Consider the following 22157-nt stretch of genomic DNA (forward strand, 5'->3'; position numbering starts at 1 on the left):
ACACAGCCAAGACAACGCAGGAGTGGCTTCGGGACATGTCTCTGAATGTCCTTGAGTGGCCCAGCAAGAGCCCGGACTTGTACCCGATTGAACATCTCTGGAGAGACCTGAAAATAGCTGTGCAGCGACGCTCCCCATCCAATCTGACAGAGCTTGAGAGAATCTGCAGAGAGGAATGGGAGAAACTCCCCAAATACAGGTGTGCCAAGCTTTTAGCGTCATACCCAAGAAGACTCGAGGCTGTAATCGATGACAAAGGTGCTTCAACAAAGTAATGAGTAAAGGGTCTGAATACTTATGTAAATGTGATATTTCAGTTGTTTTTTTGTATATACATTCGATACAATTTCTAAAAACCTGTTTTTGCTTTGTCAATATGGGGTATTGTGTGTAGATTGATGAGAAGAAAAAAAAGAATTTACGGTAATCAATTTTAAAATAAGGCTGTAAAGTAACAACATTTGGAAAAAGTCAAAGGGTCTGAATACTTTCCGAATGCACTGTGCTGATGATCCGTGCCTTATGGGATTCCACTTCGCAGGTGGCTGGGTTGAAGTGCCTATTGGAGGATCTAATTAGCCCTGACTCCCTACATCATTATCACTCCCTCAACTTTGGGACACTTGGCGGAGGCGCACATGAACGCGCAAATAGAGAGAGGGAGAGGGTGAAAGAGGGTGAGAGAACGTTAGTGAGTGAGTGTGAGTGCTTTCTCATTTCTCACTCCCTGGTCTCAGTCTGTTCTGTGTGTATGGGAGACAGGGTCGTGCTGCTGTGGTTAGAGGTCTGACGCAGAGCACTCTACTACTAACGGAGTTTCCCTCCTCCCTTTCTGTCTCTGTCTCTCTAGATTGCTTTACTGACACCCGTGGCAAGAATGAGCTCGCGCTCGCAAGTCAAGGCGGGCAGCGTCCCCACACCAAACCCGTCTCTCGCGCCTTGGAACATCAGCACTGTAAGCGCGCATCGCCTGATGGAGCTGCCGCCTGCGTCCACCTCGGTAAGTTAACGGCAGACACTACTTTGGCTGGTTGACTGTTCAGTGATTTATTTCATTTAAGTTCTTTATCGTTTATTTGGTTATTCTCTTTGGCAAAAAATAACACGGGGGCATCTATTTTAGGAGAGAGACCTGTCACTAGAAGGCAGCGATCAAACGTGTTACATACCATACCTAGCCTACATAAAATCCATGGGAGCCTATAATGAGGGGTTGACGTTGTAACGGGATGCCCCGTTCTCTGCGTGCACGGCTAGCCCGCTGGTATGTGGTGCGTTACAGTTTGTCCAAGGGGCAGCTCTGGAGAAAGGCTTTTTGATCGGATTTCATTCATCTTCTGTGTGTTTCCTCTCCTCTCCCATTGAGAGGTGTTTTGTTGTGCTTTAACAATAGCCTACACACTAAGAAAACAGGGTTCTTTACAAGGGTGATGGTTCTATGTGGAACCATAATGATTTAAAGAGTCATTTGAGCCCTTCAACGGTTCTTAGCAGTTCAGAAAGGGCTATTTTCTCTTTTAGTGATCATTTAAATGTAGGGGCAGGGGTGGGTCATTCGAATATTTTGAAGAGTGGTTTGTGCACAGCTCTTTTTGTGAGAGTGTTATTCCAGTTTCTCTAATCTGTTGTGTTATGCCATTAAATGTTAAACGTGACTATGGCCAGTTATGGTGTCTTGTGAAAACCTCAGGTATGGCCTTGTGTAAATTGAGAACTTGTCAATTAACAACATAATAATAACACCTAAGGAATTTTAACAATATCATATGGCTAACCAGAATACACACACAAAAAAAAACGGTATTGCTACTCAAAAGGATCTACAAAGAACCTTTGAGATTTATAGCACATGTTTTTTTAATGTTATAAATAATAGCCTACTAAAGCACACTGTGGATTTTCCGTCTTTTAACAGAATAATTTAAGTGATTCAATCAACTGTATTTATACCTAAAATAAATGTATGGGCTAACCAAATAACATGCAGACAACACATGACAACGTGAGAAATGCATATCATATCATAGGCTGAATGAATGAACACGAGAGAGAGAGAGAGAGAGAGACTAGGAATCACCCAGGAGCCATCCAGGAGCGCACCATAGGCTAATGTACACTCAATAAAAAGTGGGGTAAATAGTGGACAGAACACACATTGGGTTATTTTTGACCAAGCCAGTTGGGTGACTTAGTTGGGTTAGTGAGCTATGATCCACCGGGTCAGATCAGAAGACTGGAAGCGTGGCTCAGTATTGGTGTGGCTTTTAGATCGTTATTTTTGACCACCCGTGAGAGTAAGTGTAATTCCGGTTAATCTGTTCTGTTGTATTGTCAACACAGGTCGAGAAGAGACACTTTTGTAGCTTAATGAGGGTTACTCAAGTTGAGTTCCTCAATGACCAATCTGTGTTTTCCAAATGATGCACAAATCAATAAATAATGAACCAAATAAATTATATGATATGCTAATTAATGTAGAGGGTTGGTGCTTTCCCAGTACAGTCTGTTCCACTATCGACAGTGTGTGTGTGCCTGCGTGCGAAAGCTGTTTGTATTCAAGCAAACAGCTATATTACATTTAAAAAATGGATGAAACAACATCTCATGGAACGGCAGGGACTGTGAGGGGACACACATACAAACACACACAGAACAGACACTCTAACACAAACATTATTTGTTTTGTTGTATTGTTTGTATGCCGTTGCGTTTTGAATTTGTGTGACTGTCCTTGTGTATCAGTGTATCAGTGTTTTGTGGACCCCAGGAAGAGTAGCTGCTGCTTGTGCAAAAGCTAATGGAGATCCTAATAAACCAAATAAAATGAAAGGCCTGCAGCTGAGTTCTTTATTGATATACTGTAATACAGTAAAAGGATACTCATCTATCTACCAACTTCTACATAGTTATTATGGACATGACCTGTAAAGAGTCAGGGTTATGGGTTACATCCAGGTAATGAAATCAGGGTCAGGTTTAAAACATGTTGTTTTTTATTTCATGTCTGAGATCATCTCCTTCTGTCTCCTCTGTACCCACCTCAGGTTACTTTTAGTTTGGGTTACCATGAGGTGGTTTAGTCTCATGTAATAGATGTCTCCTGTACAATGTACAAATAGAAAGACTCAAAACATCATGATTGTGAAATTAAACCATAAAAAGTAGTGCCCCTAACCTGAGATCTGGTGTTTGGAGGATGTTTGAATGTAAACCCAATGTAAGTGTTATGATACACAGAAAGTGTTTTTTAAACAGAATAGAAGTACTCTGAAACACCCAAAGTGGTTCTTCAATCTGAATATTGGTGTTTTTAAGAGTGTTGCGAAAACACTTCTTGGGGTTTCAGTGTATGTCAAAGGAAGCATTTTTATTTATATTTTTGCAGACTGTCTCTCTTTCAACCAAATGGTTAAGAAATGCAAATGTTTATAGCCTAAATGTTGATTGATTGATGAGGGCCTGTGGAGAATAGTTTTTGTGGAATTCCATCTTCATTGGTGAAATTGAACTGGGGTGAATTGAAATTGACTCAAAAAAAATGAATGCAAGTTGTTTCAATGACTTGTTAATTTCATTTTACCAAAATATTTCGGAATAAATACAACTTAATATTTTGCTAAAAAAATGTAAGTATCTTTTATGAGGATAACGAAAGATAGAACACATTTTGTGATTGAACACATTGGAAGTCTGGTTTTAGTCTCCTTGCACTTCCTATCTGTCACGATCGTCGTAATAAGTGGACCAAGGCGCAGCGTGATATACGTACATACCAGTGGCGGCTCCTGAAAAAATTCTCAGGGGGGGGCCATTTTTCTGATGATTTAGGTGACCTACACACATTTTAAAAAAGATATGTCCAGCAACAACATGAAGACAGGGGCAGCATATAAGTCAATACCAGAAGCATTTATTGACTGATCTCAAAAGTGTTGGCTTACAAAAGCAAAATAAGTTATCACAGTAAAAATAATCAAGGGTGTTCTTTCACATTCCTCAACACTGCATAAACAATATGCATTTCCATAAAACACCTCATCTAATTGTGCCACAAAGTTGACAAGTCCAAGAAAAATACCAGGGTTGGTGGAGCCCTCAGTTTCATCTTTGCCTCGCAAAGCTAACTCAAACACTCCGCAAAACTTCACACACTGGATTAGCCGGCTGAGGATGTGGCGGTTCTTGCTAACCTCATCGTTGTGGCGGCGGACAGCTAGCCTGTATCCCTCATCCAGTTGAGTGGCAATGTTCACTCTCCCCAAAGCAGACAATCTCAAACAGCTATCCATGTGGGTCTTTGACAGCTCATGTTTCTTAATCTTTTCTGAAAGATGGTGCATGTCCGTTACACCAGTCGCTGTCCAAGCGGTGCTGTCTGCCGTGCCGCCTTCAGGGTGAAAGAGTAAGCAGGGGTAGCAGAAGACTGCATTAGCTACATCGCAGCCTGCTAGCCAGGTTTTTCGTTCGTACCAATTTTTGGAAAATCCTCGGGTGTAGGACTTTCCCCCTTTAGTAGAAACCTGTTGAATTATTAAATTTGGTCTGGGAGGTCCTAATTGTTTCGTTGACAATTTATCTTGATTTGTTCGCCGACAAAAAGGAACTTCTTTCAAAGAGACAATCGAGTTGCACTGAACGCTAGCCATCTTGACAGTAGTACGTGAATTGATTGACGCTGCTACCCGCTCTTTTCTTAGTTACGTTCATGGTTATGTTAAGTATGACGAAAGCGCGTAAGTGCAAGCCCTCCCGGAACCCATAGAGATTGTATTGAAAGCTTTGATATTTGAAAAAAAAAGATTTTACATGAGAGTCTATGAGAGACTTCTGGGGCGATTTTCAACCTGACTGAAATCGCCCCAAAAGGGGCGGGGCCATTTGAAGCACGACTTTAGCCTGATTGGACATTTAGTGGCAGATCAGACGTCTAGATTAGAACACTGATAACTACTGTTGCCGTGATATAATTGATTAGAAAAAAAATCCCTTCCTTTTCCCGTTTGGCAGTGCGTCGCCCATATCGCCCTAATGAACACACCGCCCCTGGTACATACTTTTAATAGTACTTAATACACAATACAACAAAACGAAACGTGAAGTCCTCGGTTAACAAACACAAACCTACACGGAACAAGATCCCACAAATGACAAGTACACAACAGGCTGCCTAAGTATGGTTCCCAATCAGAGACAACAAGACACAGCTGCCTCCGATTGGGAACCACCCCGGCCAACACAGAAACACATGATCTAGAAAAGAACACATAGAAAACAAAACATAGACACTACACATATAAACTAACACCCTGGCTCAACATATAAGAGTCCCCAGAGCCAGGGCGTGACACTATCTTAACATGTGGCTCTGTTTCTTGAGGATAATGAGTAATACTTTTTGGAGGACTTTATGATTATTTTACACAATGTTGTATGAATGTTTGTAGAAATGAAGTATACTTCTATATTAGTATCAAGCAGCTTGTTGGCGTAATCATGATGAATGGATACCAAAACCGTCAGTCAAAATTGCGTTCAATGATTAGACCACCCATTCCCACATTTCCAACTTTTGACTTTAGAGAGAAGTATATTATCCTGCAATGTGTGGTGTTAAACCACTAGTTACTGCTGGTGGATTGAGTGTGGTGCTCAACAATTCCTGCTAAAATAGGTTAAACAGGCAAATTATCAGATACATAAATCAATGTTAAACATGAAAATACTTCAGGAAAAGTCATATAATTCTGCACTACACTGGATTTAAAACACTATAAAAGTGTTTAGAGGCTTTAGAGAGATAAAACAACACTAAAAAGAGAAGAAATCTAATTCTGCATTGAACAGAACTCGAAACACCAAAATAGTGTTTTCAACCTTTTTCTGGGTAGTGCTCCCAGTCCCTGGCAAGGTGTTGCATAACACTTGATTAAATGGTCACTGGGAAAAAAGGGTAAATATCAGGGGATATTTTTATCTATATATTTCTGGATATCTGACATTTTATTAGATATAAGGAGAAGACATGCTCCAGATACAAATGTGCTTCATTTCATATAAAGAGCTAGGATATTCTCCGTAATGACACAGTATCTACATGCATCCAATCCAGACCTCTAAAATCCCCCTGCTACCGTATGAGTCCAGGGAGATTTCTGGGGTGAGATACGTTCAAGACACGCACCTGATCGCGTGCACCCACTTGCATATTTGTAGAATATTCTAACTCCGGATAGGGTGTGTCAACATGATGACATATCTAAACCTTTATACTTAGACATGAACTAATCAACATATTTTCTGAAATGTATAATATCTGTAGCCATTACCTGATCATTTATGTATCCGTATAAAAAATAATAATATATCATTTCAATAGATAGCCTTACATGATATGTGAATCATAGATATTTTAATACAGTGCCTATAGAAAGTGTACACCCCCCTTTTAAAATGTCCCCTTTTTTGCCTTATAGCCTGGAATTTAAATGCATTAAAACAAATATATCCCATTGATCTACACATCCTACCCCACAACTTCCAAGTGAAAATAATATTCTGAATGTCTTTTTTGAATTAATAAAAAAAAAAAATGAAATAGCTGGATAAGTGTCCACAACCCTTGTAATAGCAATCCTAAAAGAGCTCAGGTGTATATAACCAATCACCTTCAGAATCACACACCAACTTAATTGGCCTCCATCTGTGCTAAATTGTAGTGATTCACATGATTTCTGGATAAATTCAGCAGTTCCTGTAGGTTCCCACTGCTGGGTAGTGAATTGCAAAGCAAACACACAACCATGAGCCAGGGAGCTTTCAAAAGAACTCCGGGACAAAGTTGTGGAAAGGCATCTCTGGAGACCTCCCATTCATCACTTCCCTCATCAACTCATCCCTGACTGCGTCATTCAAAATGGCCCGAGTCATTCCCCTCCTCTGATGTCAAAAACTACAGACCGGTGTCCCTTCTTTCTTTTCTTTCCAAAACACTTGAGCGCGCTGTCTCTGACCAACTCTCTCACTATCTCTCTCAGAACTATCTTCTTGACCCTAACCATTCAAGCTTCAAGACGGGTCAATCAGCTGAGACTGCTCTTCTCTCTGTCACGGAGGCTCTCCGCACTACCAAAGCTAAATCTCTATCCTCTGTTCTCATCCTCCTAGATCTATTTGCTGCCTTTGACACCGTGAACCATCAGATCCTCCTCTCCACCCTCTCAGGGCTGGGCGTCTCAGGATCGGCACACTTGGATTGCATCCTACCTGGCAGGCCACTCCTACCAGGTGACGTGGAGAGGATCTGTGTCTGCACCATGTACTCTCAGTAATTGGTGTCACCCAGGGCATGGTTCTAGGCCCTCTCCTCTTCTCTCTATACACCAAGTCACTCGGCTCTGTCGTATCGTCACATGGTCTCTCCTATCATTACTATTTGTATTTATTATGGGTCCCCTATGCAGATGACACTCAACTACTTTTCTCCTTCCCCCCTTCTAACACCCAGGTGGCGACATGCATCTCTGCGTGCCTGGCAGATCTCAGCTTGGATGTCGGTCCACCTCCTTAAGCTCATCCTCGACAAGACGGCACTGCTCTTTCTCCCAAGGAAGGCCTGCCCACTCAAAGACCTCTCCATCACGGTTCACAACTCCATGGTTTGTCAGAGTGCAAAGAACCTTTGTATGACCCTGGACAACAGCCTGTTGTTCTCTGCAAACATCAAAGCAGTGACTCACTCCTGCAGGCTCATGTTCTACAACATCCGTAGAGGACGACCCTACCACACACAGGAAGCGGCGCAGGTCCTGTAACTCGCTATTGGCTGGGCTCCCCGCTTGTGCCATCAAACCCCTGCAATTTATCCAGAACACTGCAGCCCGCCTTCCCAAGTTCTCCCATGTCACCCCATTCCTCTGCACACTCCACAAAAATTAAAAAATTTTAAATAAAAAATGGGATGGATATTAAAAGATTTCAAAGGCCTTGAATATCCCTTGGAGCACGGTCAAGGGAATTATTAAAAAGTGGAAGGTGTATGGCACCATCAAGACCCTGCCTAGATCGTCCCTCCAAACTGGATGACTGAGCCAGTAGGAGGCTGATCAGAGAGGCTAGCAAGTGTCCAATGGCAACTTTGAAAGAGTTACAGGCTTTTCTTGCCAAGACTGGTCAAAGTGTGCATGTGACAACAATATCCCAAGCACTCCACAAATCTGGCATGTATTCTAGAGTGGCAAGAAGGACGCCATTACTCAAGAAAGCCCACCTTGAATCCCGTTTGAAGTATGCAAAAAAAAACACTGGAGATTCTGTAGCCATGTGGCAAAAAGTTGTGACTTTTTCTGACAAAACTAAAATTGAACTTTTTGGCCTAAATGCAAAGTGTCACGTTTTGTGCAAACCCAACACGGCACATCACCCAAGGAACACCATCCCTACTGTGAAACATGGTGGTGGCAGCATTATCAGTATAGAAGGAAAAATAAATGGAGCAATGTACAGAAAAGTCCTTGATGAAAACTTGCTGAAACTGGGACGGAAGTTCACCTTTCAGCATGACAATGACCCGAAGCACACAGCCAAAGCTACAGTGGAGTGGCTGAGGAATATAAAGGTAAAAGTCCTTGAGTGGCCCAGTCAGAGCCCAGACCTAAATCCAATCGAAAATGTGTGGAATGACTTGAAGATTGCTGTCTCCCCAAGGAACGTGACAGAGCTTGAACAGTTTTGTAAAGTAGAATGGTCAAATATAGCCAAATCTACGTGTGCAAAGTTGGTATAGACCTATCCCAACAGACTCACAGCTGTAATTGCTGCCAAAGGTGCTTCCACCAAGTATTAACTCAGGGGGATATTTCAGTTTTGTATTATTTATATCCTTTTTTTTTTTTACAAGAAAAATACAATTCCCCTAAAAGCTGTTGAGTATTGTGTGCAGATAAAATCCTTATTTAAATGCATGAAACTCTGAGGCACTGACACAACAAAATGGGGGTGTAGACTTTCTATAGGCACTTTACTCATCCTCGTATGTCTGATCGAAAATGGGCTAAATTCGATTCATGAAATGTCTAGCGACTAAATCATTGTGCCTCTTCATATGAAGGTGACATATCTGGCTATACAAGGCACGGAAAGGCAAACATCGTCATATTGAACCAAGTTGCTATTTCCAAAGCACATCTCTGCTATTTCTGTTTAAAAAATGCAGCATAGCAAATCCAGAGCTCCAATCACAACACGTCTTCTGTAGTGATGCAAACGTAGGCAAATCTTTGTGAACATTTATTTTATTTATTTAACAGAAAATAAAAGTTGCACACCCTCAATACCCCTGCCTGCCCTGTTTGTTATTATGGATGATGTGATGGGTGCAGATTGTTTCATCAGTGGTGGTCCCTCGCAGTCCAGACCCATTGTGGTGGTATTGTTGGTCTGTGATCCACTCCAAACTGTCAATGCATAAGTCATTAATAAAAATTGTGTCGATATTTCAAGAAAACATTGTCATTTCACATAACCATACCACAAGGTAGCTACTCTACCTGCTTCATTCATGACGAGAAAACTAACTGGAACTAATTTAGCTAGATAGCCAAGTTGCTAGCTAGTTAGCTAGCTAGTTCGCTTATATTAACCAGTAACACAAAATAAACATTTTAAAATGTTAGCTGTCACCTTGAGGCTTGATAGAGGGTATAAAAAAAATCCCTGAAGGAAGGCAATTTTGTTATTTATTAGCTAGCTAGGCTACCAGTTCCCTTTAATCCCCCTATGAAGCCTAGCTAGCTAGGTAACCCTACTGGCTACTGGTCAAATTAGTTAATGTTCTTGATTCTAGTTGCTAAGATAAATAAAACATATCTCAAATTAGCAACTCACTTTAGCGTTAACTTCTTTGAGGTATTTTCTGAACAGCTTCACACTTGTTTCTCCATTTACACACTCATTTGTGGCACCAAAATTCAAAAAATGACAGTTGGAAGAATCACATATTCCAATGAATATGTCAAATGATTGAGCATGTCCTCAAAACCCAAATAAGCATCAGAAATGCAACTTATTTAGCATATCAAAATGCATATCTGGATCCTATGTAGGCCTACTGTCAGTATTTGTCAACATATAGAGAAAATAAGATGTCCATATGGGCTACACCATGTATGATATCCAGAGGGAATCCAAAAATGATTTGTGCATGAAAGAAAAATATGGATTTCATATTTGTCAAATTATTGAGCATGTGCTGAAAACTCAGAAATGCATCAGAAATCGTCCTTATTTTCAGCATATCAAAAAGCATATCAAGATCCGGATATGAACATCAACCAAGAGAAGCATATCTGGAATCAATATAGCTTAATATATTGAATGTGCTGAGAAAACACAGATATGCGATGTATAAAGTCAGTATTTGTCAACATGAAGAGAGAAAATAGGATGTTGCATATCTCAGGATATCGAATGAGTCCATATCAGGATATGGTGCATATCCACAAAACTCAAAATATGCATTGGGCATGTTCTGTATTCTCTAGAATATATATAACGTGTCAAGTAAAGATATTCCCTGATATGGACCCTTTTCGTCCAGCAGGTGTTACAACACACCATGTAATGTTCCAAAACATTTCAGGATGATGTGTTTCAATACTCCATCAAAGCTAAGGTTCCGTCTCCTTTGTGTTGGTGGCAGCTCAGTTGCCAATAGTTTTGGTGTTAAAAAGCACAAAACATACGTTTCACTGTGCGTGACTGACAGACTGAAGCCCTACTGCATACCTCGTCTCTCGGGCTACATTCACTGGTTGTGTGTGCGTGTGTTTGGCAACTTAACCTCAGGTTGATATTTGACATTCATCCAACAGCCACAAACATTGGATTTTTGGAACAAAGAAATAACCAGTGCCAAAAGGAACATGTCTCATAAACATGACATTTACTTGTAAAAAATAAGGCTTTCAGTGACGCAAGAACCTCGACGGGTTAAGATTGGGTCATAACCCCTGGGTGGTCAAGTTTAGGGTAGGTGTTAGGTACAGGTTAAAGAGGTTGGGGTTGCAACAGTGTGACAGTACAACTTCAGGTCCATCAATCATCATCCTCTTCTTCTCTTCCTCCTTCCTGCTCTACTTCCTGCTCTACTTCCTGCTCCTCTTGTTCCTCCATTTGTCTCTGCTAATTAGCATTTTGGCAGCTCACACACTAACATTAGCTACCTGCTGACAAGGAAAAACACACACGCATGCATTCACAGTGCACACAGACACAGGCAATCACGCACGCACAGGGTTGGGGAGTAACTGATTACATGTAATCTGATTACAAAAAACTGTAACTGCAATCAGTGAAATTACCAGCAAAAATATTCTAATCAGATTATAGATACTTTTGAAAAACTAGATGATTTAGTTATTGGTTTTACTTTCAAACTCAGAAAGGGTGTTTGCAGGGGAAAATGTTGACAGCTTTCTGTTTTCTCAATGACATTCAAATCAGCATTGAAAAAAGGTGCAAGTTTAAATTTGTTCCACCTGAGAGAGTCTGACCAGAAGTCAGAGACCACTATGATGACACACCTAATGATGACCACCAATCAGAGACCACTATGATGACACACCTAATGATGACCACCAATCAGAGACCACTATGATGACACATCTAATGATGACCACCAATCAGAGACCACTATGATGACACACCTAATGTTGACCACCAATCAGAGACCACTGTGATGACACACCTAATGATGACCACCAATCAGAGACCACTATGATGACACACCTAATGATGACCACCAATCAGAGACCACTATGATGACACAGCTAATGATGACCACCAATCAGAGACCATTATCATGACACCTAATGATGACCACCAATCAGAGACCACTGTGATGACACACCTAATGATGACCACCAATCAGAGACCACTATAATGACACACCTAATGATGACCACCAATCAGAGACCACTATGATGACACATCTAATGATGACCACCAATCAGAGACCACTATGATGACACACCTAATGATGACCACCAATCAGAGACCACTATGATGACACACCTAATGATGACCACCAATCAGAGACCACTATGATGACACCTAATGATGACCACCAATCAGAGACCACTGTGATGACATACCTAATGATGACCACCAATTAGAGACCACTATGATGACACACCTAATGATGACCACCAATCAGAGACCACTATGATGACACAGCTAATGATGACCACCAATCAGAGACCATTATGATGACACATCTAATGATGACCACCAATCAGAGACCACTATGATGACACACCTAATGATGACCACCAATCAGAGACCACTATGATGACACACCTAATGATAACCACCAATCAGAGACCACTATGATGACACCTAATGATGACCACCAATCAGAGACCACTGTGATGACATACCTAATGATGACCACCAATCAGAGACCACTATGATGACACACCTAATGATTACCACCAATCAGAGACCACTATGTTGACACACCTAATGATGACCACCAATCAGAGACCACTGTGATGACACACCTATTGATGACCACCAATCAGAGACCACTATGATGACACACCTAATGATGACCACCAATCAGAGACCACTATGATGACACACCAAATGCTTTTGATGGATCCTTTTTGTCTTCTTCTAATGCCTCTTAAGGGGAAAGTAATCCCAAAGTAACTGAAAGTAATCCAATTACATCACTGAGTTTGTGTAAAACGGAAGTTACATTACTGATTACAATTTTGGACAGGTAACTATTAACTGTAACAGATTACATTTAAAAAGTAACCTACCCAAACCTGCACACACACACACACACACACACAGTCCCAGCCCCGTACTCTGTCTGGTGTATGAATATATAGTGTGGTCAGATGGGCCCCCCTGACAACAAACCTTAACCCTTAACCCTTAACCCTTAACCCTTAACCCTAAACCTAACCTTAACTACTAACCCCTAACCCTAATTCTAACCCGAACTCTAATTGTAACCCTTACCCTAAACCTAAGCCTAAACTAACCTTGTTCCTTGTGGGGACCAGTGAAACGTCACCAATTGTCTGAATGTTTCTTGTTTTACTATCCTTGTGAGGACTTCTGGTACCCACAAGGATAGTAAAACCACACACACACACACACACACACACACACACACACACACACACACATTTGTTTTACTATCCTTGTGGGGACCAAAACAATTATTCCCATTCAAAATCCTATTTTCCCTAACCCTAACCCTAACATTAACCCTAACCTTAACCCCAAACCCCTAACCCTAAAACTAAACCTAACCCTAACCCCTAAACCTAAACCGTAACCCTAACCTTAATTCTAACCCTAATTGTAACACACACACACACACACAGACACAGACACAGACAGACAGTCAGTACGTTGTCTTTAGAGTGTCTTTAGAGTTTCTACTGTGGCTTTAAATGGGCATTCTGCAGTTGCTACATCAATTTTTGGACTGTTAAATTAATGATATATTGACTTTGATTCTTGAAGAATATAACTTATAAATGCCTCATGAGCTTAGTTCAACTGTCAAACACAAAATATAAGCTTTTTTTACTCCAATGTTTCCAAAGAAAGTCAACGTAAACAAACACTATAGCCTCCAAACATGGTTAAAACTATCATTTCGATCTCATGGATGGTCAGTCCCTGCATCCATAGCTCCGTTTATGAATTTGAGAGGGGTCATAATATTCAAGCCCCAACCCTCAGCTGTTTACCAAAACAAGTGGCAGGTGACTGCTTTTTTATCGTTTGAACGGAAGGACACAGATGTGGGGCAGTTGACGATACACACGTGCATGCACGTGCGCAAACACACACACAGACACACGCACAGACACACACACAGAGGGATTAAATAGAGGAAGTGGGTGAGTTCCGGCTGAACTCCTAGATATTACAGAGAGCAGGGATTGTTTTAGCGACAGAATGGAAAAGAGGGCCAACAATAGTTGTCCTTGTCCCCTCAGCCCTGCAGCTCTTCCTCAGACAAACACACAGATATTGGAAATTGATTTCAGCACCTTCACAGCTGACTGACTCATTCACAGGCACCCTGCCTACTCTAACACAGAAGGATGTGTGTATGTGTTTATGTGTGCACTTGTGTGTGTGTATCCATGGAGACAGAGTGCATTGACCCTAGTTCTTCCTAGAGGTCAGAACAGGTCAGCAGTGATTATGTTTTGGAAAAATTCCAATCTTGTTTTCGTACCCACCAAAGCAAAGAGACTGCACTTGTCAAAATGGTGAATGACTTTAGGATGAACACTGATGCTAAAAAGCTCTCTGTCTTCTACTCATTGGCTTAAATACAGCTTTGCATACTATAGAACACACACAAAAAGAGGGTTCCTCAGGGGTTCTTTGGAAAGGGTGATGGTTCTATGTGGAACCATACTGACTCAAAGAACCCTTTGAGCTCTTCAATGGTTCTTTACAGTTCACAAAAGGGTTCTTTGCTCTTTTAGTGATAAATAAAATGTAGTGGATTAAAATAAATTATAATAAAACGTGTCTTTATAATATTTGGGGGCATGGTTTGTTCACAGCTCTTTTTGTGCAACCATGAGTGAGAGTGACATTCCAGTTTATCTCATCTGTTGTGTTATGATATATATATTATATATGACTATGGCCAATGATGGTGTCTTGTGAAGATTCACGTATGGCCTTGTGTCACTTGAGAATGGTTGACAAAATCAGTCTTAATTGTGGTCCTCTGTAGCTCAGCTGGTAGAGCACGGCGCTTGTAACGCCAGGGTAGTGGGTTCGAACCCCGGGACCACCCATACACAAAAATGTATGCACGCATGACTGTAAGTCACTTTGGATAAAAGCGTCTGCTAAATGGCATATTATTATTATATTATATTATTAATTCACTCCTCAGGATCAAAAGGCTTTACAAAGAACCTTTCAGATTGAGAAAGGTTCTTTATAGAACCGTTCTCCATGAATGTTCTATAAAGAACCATAAACAAGGGTTGTAACCATAGTGGAACCCTTTTTTTGGTGGTATATAGAACCTTTTTTAATGGTTATTTATATAACCTTAGGATAGGGTTCTTTATAGCACCATACAGGTTCCATTTAGAACCTTATGAGCATGGTTCTTGATGGAACCTTCAAAAAAGGGTTCTATATAGCATCAGAAAATGTTTCCGCTATGGTTACAAGCCAGAGAACTATCTGGTACTATTTAGAACCATCATTTTTTTCTGTGTAGATCATGGTATCCTCCTGGACAGACTACAGAATTGGGTCGGCCTCTCATGCTCAGTACTGAACTGATTTAAGACATACAGTGGGGAGAACAAGTATTTGATACACTGCCGATTTTGCAGGTTTTCCTACTTACAAAGCATGTAGAGGTCTGTAATTCTTATAATAGGTACACGTCAACTGTGAGAAACGGAATCTAAAACAAAAATCCAGAAAATCACATTGTATGATTTTTAAGTAATTAATTTGCATTTTATTGCATGAAATAAGTATTTGATCACCTACCAACCAGTAAGAATTCTGGCTCTTACAGACCTGTTAGTTTTTCTTTAAGAAGCCCTCCTGTTCTCCACTCATTACCTGTATTAACTGCACCTGTTTAAACCCGTTACCTGTATAAAAGACACCTGTCCACACACTCAATCAAACAGACTCCAACCTCTCCACAATGGCCAAGACCAGAGAGCTGTGTAAGGACATCAGGGATACAATTGTAGACCTGCACAAGGCTGGGATGGGCTACAGGACAATAGGCAAGTAGCTTGGTGAGAAGGCAACAACTGTTGGCGCAATTATTAGAAAATGGAAGAAGTTCAAGATGACGGTCAATCACCCTCGGTCTGGGGCTCCATGCAAGATCTCACCTCGTGGGGCATCAATGATCATGAGGAAGGTGAGGGATCAGCCCAGAACTACACGGCAGGACCTGGTCAATGACCTGAAGAGAGCTGGGACCACAGTCTCAAAGAAAACCATTAGTAACACACTACGCCATCATGGATTAAAATCCTGCAGCGCACGCAAGGTCCCCCTGCTCAAGCCAGCGCATGTCCAGGCCCGTCTAAAGTTTGCCAATGACCATCTGGATGATCCAGAGGAGGAATGGGAGACGGTCATGTGGTCTGATGAGACAAAAATAGAGCTTTTTGGTCTAAACTCCACTTGCCGTGTTTGGAGGAAGAAGAAGGATGAGTACAACCCCAAGAACACCATCCCAACCGTGAAGCATGGAGGTGGAAACATCATTCTTTGGGGATGCTTTTCTGCAAAGGGGACAGGACGACTGCACCGTATTGAGGGGAGGATGGATGGGGCCATGTATCGCGAGATCTTGGCCAACAACCTCCTTCCCTCAGTAAGAGCATTGAAGATGGGTCGTGGCTGGGTCTTCCAGCATGACAACGACCTGAAACACACAGCCAGGGCAACTAAGGAGTGGCTCCGTAAGAAGCATCTCAAGGTCCTGGAGTGGCCTAGCCAGTCTCCAGACCTGAACCCAATAGAAAATCTTTGGAGGGAGCTGAAAGTCCGTATTGCCCAGCGACAGCCCCGAAACCTGAAGGATCTGGAGAAGGTCTGTATGGAGGAGTGGGCCAAAATCCCTGCTGCAGTGTGTGCAAACCTGGTCAAGACCTACAGGAAACGTATGATCTCTGTAATTGCAAACAAAGGTTTCTGTACCAAATATTATGTTCTGCTTTTCTGATGTATCAAATACTTATGTCATGCAATAAAATGCAAATTAATTACTTAAAAATCATACAATGTGATTTTCTGGATTTTAGATTTTAGATTCCATCTCTCACAGTTGAAGTGTACCTATGATAAAAATTACAGACCTCTACATGCTTTGTAAGTAGGAAAACCTGCAAAATTGGCAGTGTATCAAATACTTGTTCTCCCCACTGTATCTGACTGACAGAGATTATTTTGTTGCCCTGGGAGACCATGCCTCAGGAAAAATAGAGATCTTATGTGGTGTCACGTTCGTTCATAGACGGGTCAGACCAAGGCGCAGCGTGATATGCATACATGTTTATTTGAACCGAATAAACAACAACAAAACAACTAACTAAACGAAAGGAAACGTGAAGTCCAAGGTACACAAACAACATACCTAACACGGAACAAGATCCCACAACTACACAGTGCCAATAGGCTGCCTAAGTATGGTCCCCAATCAGAGACAACGAGCGACAGCTGCCTCTGATTGGGAACCACACCGGCCAACATAGAAATACACATACTAGAACCCACATAGAAAATACTACATAACAAAGAATATACACACCCTGACTCAACATATACGAGTCCCCTGAGTCAGGGCGTGACATGTGGTGTCCCTCAAAGATAGATTTTGGGCCCTGTACTTTTTAGTTTTTACAGTTCATCCCTAGGCATCATTATTAGGTACGCCGATGATACACAGCTGTATTACTCTGTGTTCTCAGATGGTGATATCCCAATTAACATCCTGGTTGAGTGTATCACTGACGTAAATATGTGGATGGCACAAAACTTCCTACAGCTGAACAAAAACAAAACTGAAGTTCTGGTTATTGTTGCGAAGAGCCAATTCAGAGAAATTGACAGCACTTTTACGATTCCTTGGCACAAGAAACAACACACCAAGCTAAAAACCTAGTTGTGATTTTAGACTCTGACCTACATTTTTTACCCGCATCTGTAATGTGACAAAATCTGTTTTTTATCACAAAAGAAATATTGCCACGGTGTGTCCGTTTCTCTGCTGGGCCAACACTGAAAGACTAATGCATGCTTTTATCACTAGCAGGCTTGATTATTGCAATGCTGTCTGGTCATCCCAAAAACAACATTAACCAACTCCAAGTAATTCAGAATGCAGCAGCACGTGTGCTTACAAAGACCAGAAGGAGATCACACGTAACACGTATTTTAAAGTCTCTGCATTTGTCGCCTGTTCGTTTTAGAATTGATTTTAAAATTGCTATATAGATATTTTAAGCGCTATGTGGGGCCTTGCACCCGATGACATAGAGTTGAAGTCGTAAGTTTACATACACCTTAGCCAAATACATTTAAACTCAGTTTTTCACAATTCCTGACATTTAATCCTAGTAAATATTCCCTGTTTTAGGTCAATTAGGATCACCACTTTATTTTAAGAATGTGAAATGTCAGAATAATAGTAGAGAGAATGACTTATTTCAGCTTTTATTTATTTCATCACATTCCCAGTGGGTCAGAAGTTTACATACACTCAATTAGTATTTGGTAGCATTGCCTTTAAATTGTTTAACTTGGGTCAAACGTTTCGGGTAGCCTTCCACAAGCTTCCCACAATAAGTTGGGTGAATTTTGGCCCATTCCATTTTCAGTTCTGCCCACAAATGTTCTATAGGATTGAGGTCAGGGCTTTGTGATGGCCACTACAATACCTTGACTTTGTTGTCCTTAAGCCATTTTGCCACAACTTTGGAAGGATGCTTGGGGTCATTGTCCATTTGGAAGACCCATTTGCGACCAAGCTTTAACTTCCTGACTGATGTCTTGAGATGTTGCTTCAATATATCCACATACTTTTCCTTCCTCATTATGCCATCTATTTTGTGAAGTGCACCAGTATCTCCTGCAGCAAAGCACCCCCACAGCATGATGTTGCCACCCCCGTGCTTCACGGTTGGGATGGTGTTCTTCGGCTTGCAAGTGTCCCCCTTTTTCCTCCAAACATAACGATGGTCATTATGGCCAAACAGTTCTATTTTTGTTTCATCAGACCAGAATACATTTCTCCAAAAAGTATGATCTTTGTCCCCAAGTGCAGTTGCAAACCGTAGTCTGGCTTTTTTATGGCGGTTTTGGAGCAGTGGCTTCTTCCTTGTTGTGAGCGGCCTTTCAGTTCATGTCAATATAGGACTCGTTTTACTGTGGATATAGATACTTTTGTACCTGTTTCCTCCAGCATCTTCACAAGGTCGTTTGCTGTTGTTCTGGGATTGATTTGCACTTTTCGCACCATAGCACGTTCATCTCTAGGAGACAGAACGCGTCTCCTTCCTGAACGGGATGTCAGCTGCGTGGTCCCATGGTGTTTATACTTGCGTACTATTGTTTTTACTGATGAACGTGGTACCTTCAGGCGTTTGGAAATTGCTCCCAAGGATGAACCAGACTTGTGGAGGTCTACAATTCTTTTTTCTGAGGTCTTGGCTGATTTCTTTAGATTTTCCCATGATGTCAAGCAAAGAGGTACTGAGTTTGAAAGTAGGCCTAGAAATACATCCACAGGTACACCTCCAATTGACTCAAATGATGTCAATTAGCCTATCAGAAGCTTCTAAAGCCATGACACCGTTTTCTGGAATTTTCCAAGCTGTATATAGGCAGAGTCAACTTAGTGTATGTAAACTTCTGACCCACTGGAATTGTGATACAGTGAATTATAAGTGAAATAATCTGTCTGTAAACAATTGTTTGAAAAGTTAGATGTCGTAACCGACTTGCCAAAACTGTAGTTTGTTAACAAGAAATTTGTGGAGTTGTTGAAAAATGAGTTTTAATGACTCCAACCTAAGTGTATGTAAACTTCCGACTTCAACTTTATCTGCTTTTAAGACATGCACCCAGTCGGTCCCTCAGATCATCTGGGTTTGGCCTTTTAGTTGTTCCAAAGGTCAGAATCAAAATGTTTGGTGAGGCTGCCTTCAGCCACTACAGTCTTGGCCTTTGCAACAGCCTACCAGAGGATCTGAGGGCTTCAGAAACTGTCGACATGTTCAAGAATAATCTTAAAACACACCTTTTTAGTCGTGCTTTTACTTAGAGTGCTTTTAGTCATACTATCTATTTTATTTATATTGTATCTTACTGATTTATATTTATTTGAATGCTTTAGTCTCTCAGGTCCACTGTTGTTTTATTGTTGTCTTCCAATTTTAATTTGTCTAAATGAGGAAATATATTGTGTTTTTATCTTTCGCACCTTTAGTTATTTCATTTATTAAGCACTTTGAAATGCATTCTCTGTAAGAAATGTGCTCTATAAATCAAGTTTGATTTGATATGTTAATGACCTTTGACTCCTCAGACTGTAGAGGAGTGGAGGAGGAGGGTTCAGTTCATGTCGGAATACAATTGTATCTGAAGGTAACAGAACCGTCAAACGCCCACTGTGTTCTATTTGTTAGACAATGGAAGTAATATAAACAGTTCTACAACAGGTGGGTCTAATCCTGGATGCTGATTGGTTAAAATCGCATTCCAGCTGGTGTCTATTCCACAAGTTTCCACCGGCTAAAGCTATGACGTTGAAATGCCTTTTTACTCTGTTCCATCTCACTGCGCAATCCACTGTCTAATCAGCCCAGCGAGGCAATATATAAACTTGATCTCCACTATTGTCACGACCGTCGTAATGAGTGGACCAAGGCGCAGCGTGAAATGTGTACATCTTTTATTGAGTACTATAAACAATAACAAAACAACAAAACGAAACGTGAAGTCCTCGGTCATAAACACAAACCTACACGGAACAAGATCCCACAAATGACAAGTGCACAACAGGCTGCCTAAGTATGGTTCCCAATCAGAGACAACAAGACACAGCTGCCTCCGATTGGGAACCACCCCGGCCAACACAGAAACACACGATCTAGAAAAGAACACATAGAAAACAAAACATAGACACTACACATAGAAACTAACACCCTGGCTCAACATATAAGAGTCCCCAGAGCCAGGGCGTGACAGTACCCCCCCCCCCCCAAAGCCGCGGACAGCGACCGCGCCAACTAAACCCAACAGGGGAGGGGCCGGGTGGGCATTCCGCCTTGGAGGCGGATCCGGCTCCGGGCGTGACCACCACTCTCTAACTACCCCCCCGTAGCGCCCCTGGTCTGGTCTGGCCCCGCTGGCTGGAGCTGGACTGGACATCGGTGGAGCGAATTGCTTAGGCTCTGGTGTGGAGCAGCTGACCGGTACCTGACCAGGCACCGGTGGAACAGGCACGGGCTGTGCCGGACTGACGACGCGCACCACTGGCTTGGTGCGGGGAGCAGGAACCGGCCGGACCGGGCTGGCGACGCGCACCACTGGCTTGGTGCGAGGAGCAGGAACGGGCCGGACCGGGCTGACGACGCGCACCACTGGCTTGGTGTGGGGAGCAGGAACGGGCCGGACCGGGCTGACGACGCGCACCACAGGCTTGGTGCGGGGAGCAGGAACAGGCCGGGCCGGGCTGGCGACGCGCACCACAGGCTTGGTGCGAGGGGCAGGAACAGGCCGGGCCGGGCTGGCGACGCGCACCACAGGCTTGGTGCGAGGGGCAGGAACAGGCCGGGCCGGGCTGGCGACGCGCACCACTGGCTTGGTGCGGGGAGCCGGAACGGACCAGGCTGGACTGGGAACATGCACCATAGGCTTGGTGCGGGGAGCAGGAACGGGCCGGGCTGGCGACGCGCACCACAGGCTTGGTGCGAGGGGCAGGAACAGGCCGGGCCGGGCTGGCGACGCGCACCACTGGCTTGGTGCGGGCAGCAGGAACAGGCCGGACCGGGCTGTGGAGACGGACTGGAGGTCTGGAGCGAAGAGCTGACACAACCCGTCCTGGCTGAATGCCTATCTCTACACACTCTGTGTGAGGCATCAGCACAGGACGTACAGGGCTGTGCACTCGTACTGGCACTACAGCACGTGGCACTGGCGCAGGATATCCGGGACCGAGGAAGGGTACTGGAGGCCACGAGCGTTGAGCCGGCACACTCCGTCCTGGCTGCATGCCCACCTTCGCACGACACGTGCGTGGTGCTAGCACAGGACGTACAGGACTGTGCCGGACCACTCGCGGCACAGTACGCAGCTCCTCAAACCTCGGAACCTGCCCAGTCTCACGCTGCCTAGCCTGAGTACGGGGAGTTGGCTCTGCTCTACCTCTAGGCTCCACCAACCTCCCTTCCAGCCCCCCAAACCCGGTGGCCTCCTCTCCTAATCCGCCGATACGCCCTGTAGCTGCCTCCAGCAGCCCCGTCGTCCAAGCCGTGTGCCCCCCCAAAAAAAATTATTGGGGTTGCCTCTTGCGTGTCCGACGTCGGCACGGTTGGTGCCGCTGCTCCTCTCTA

At 42.8% G+C, this 22157-nt stretch overlaps 1 protein-coding gene across 1 annotated transcript in view; it reads left to right on the forward strand.

Annotated features, from left to right (window-relative positions):
• Window positions 1–877: 877 nt before the first annotated feature.
• Window positions 878–22157, forward strand: part of LOC311132813 (melanopsin-A-like) — a gene marked incomplete at both ends in the record, with an annotated part of 39849 nt that continues 18569 nt past the window's right edge. Inside the window, one exon of the mRNA XM_084166156.1 lies at window positions 878–1000. Within this exon, the coding sequence (XP_084022282.1) occupies window positions 878–1000 (123 nt within the window). The remainder of the gene's footprint in view (window positions 1001–22157) is intronic.

This window comes from Coregonus lavaretus (genome assembly GCF_964263955.1).
Source record: "Coregonus lavaretus genome assembly, chromosome: 1".
In the NCBI taxonomy this organism is placed as follows: Eukaryota; Metazoa; Chordata; class Actinopteri; order Salmoniformes; family Salmonidae; genus Coregonus; species Coregonus lavaretus.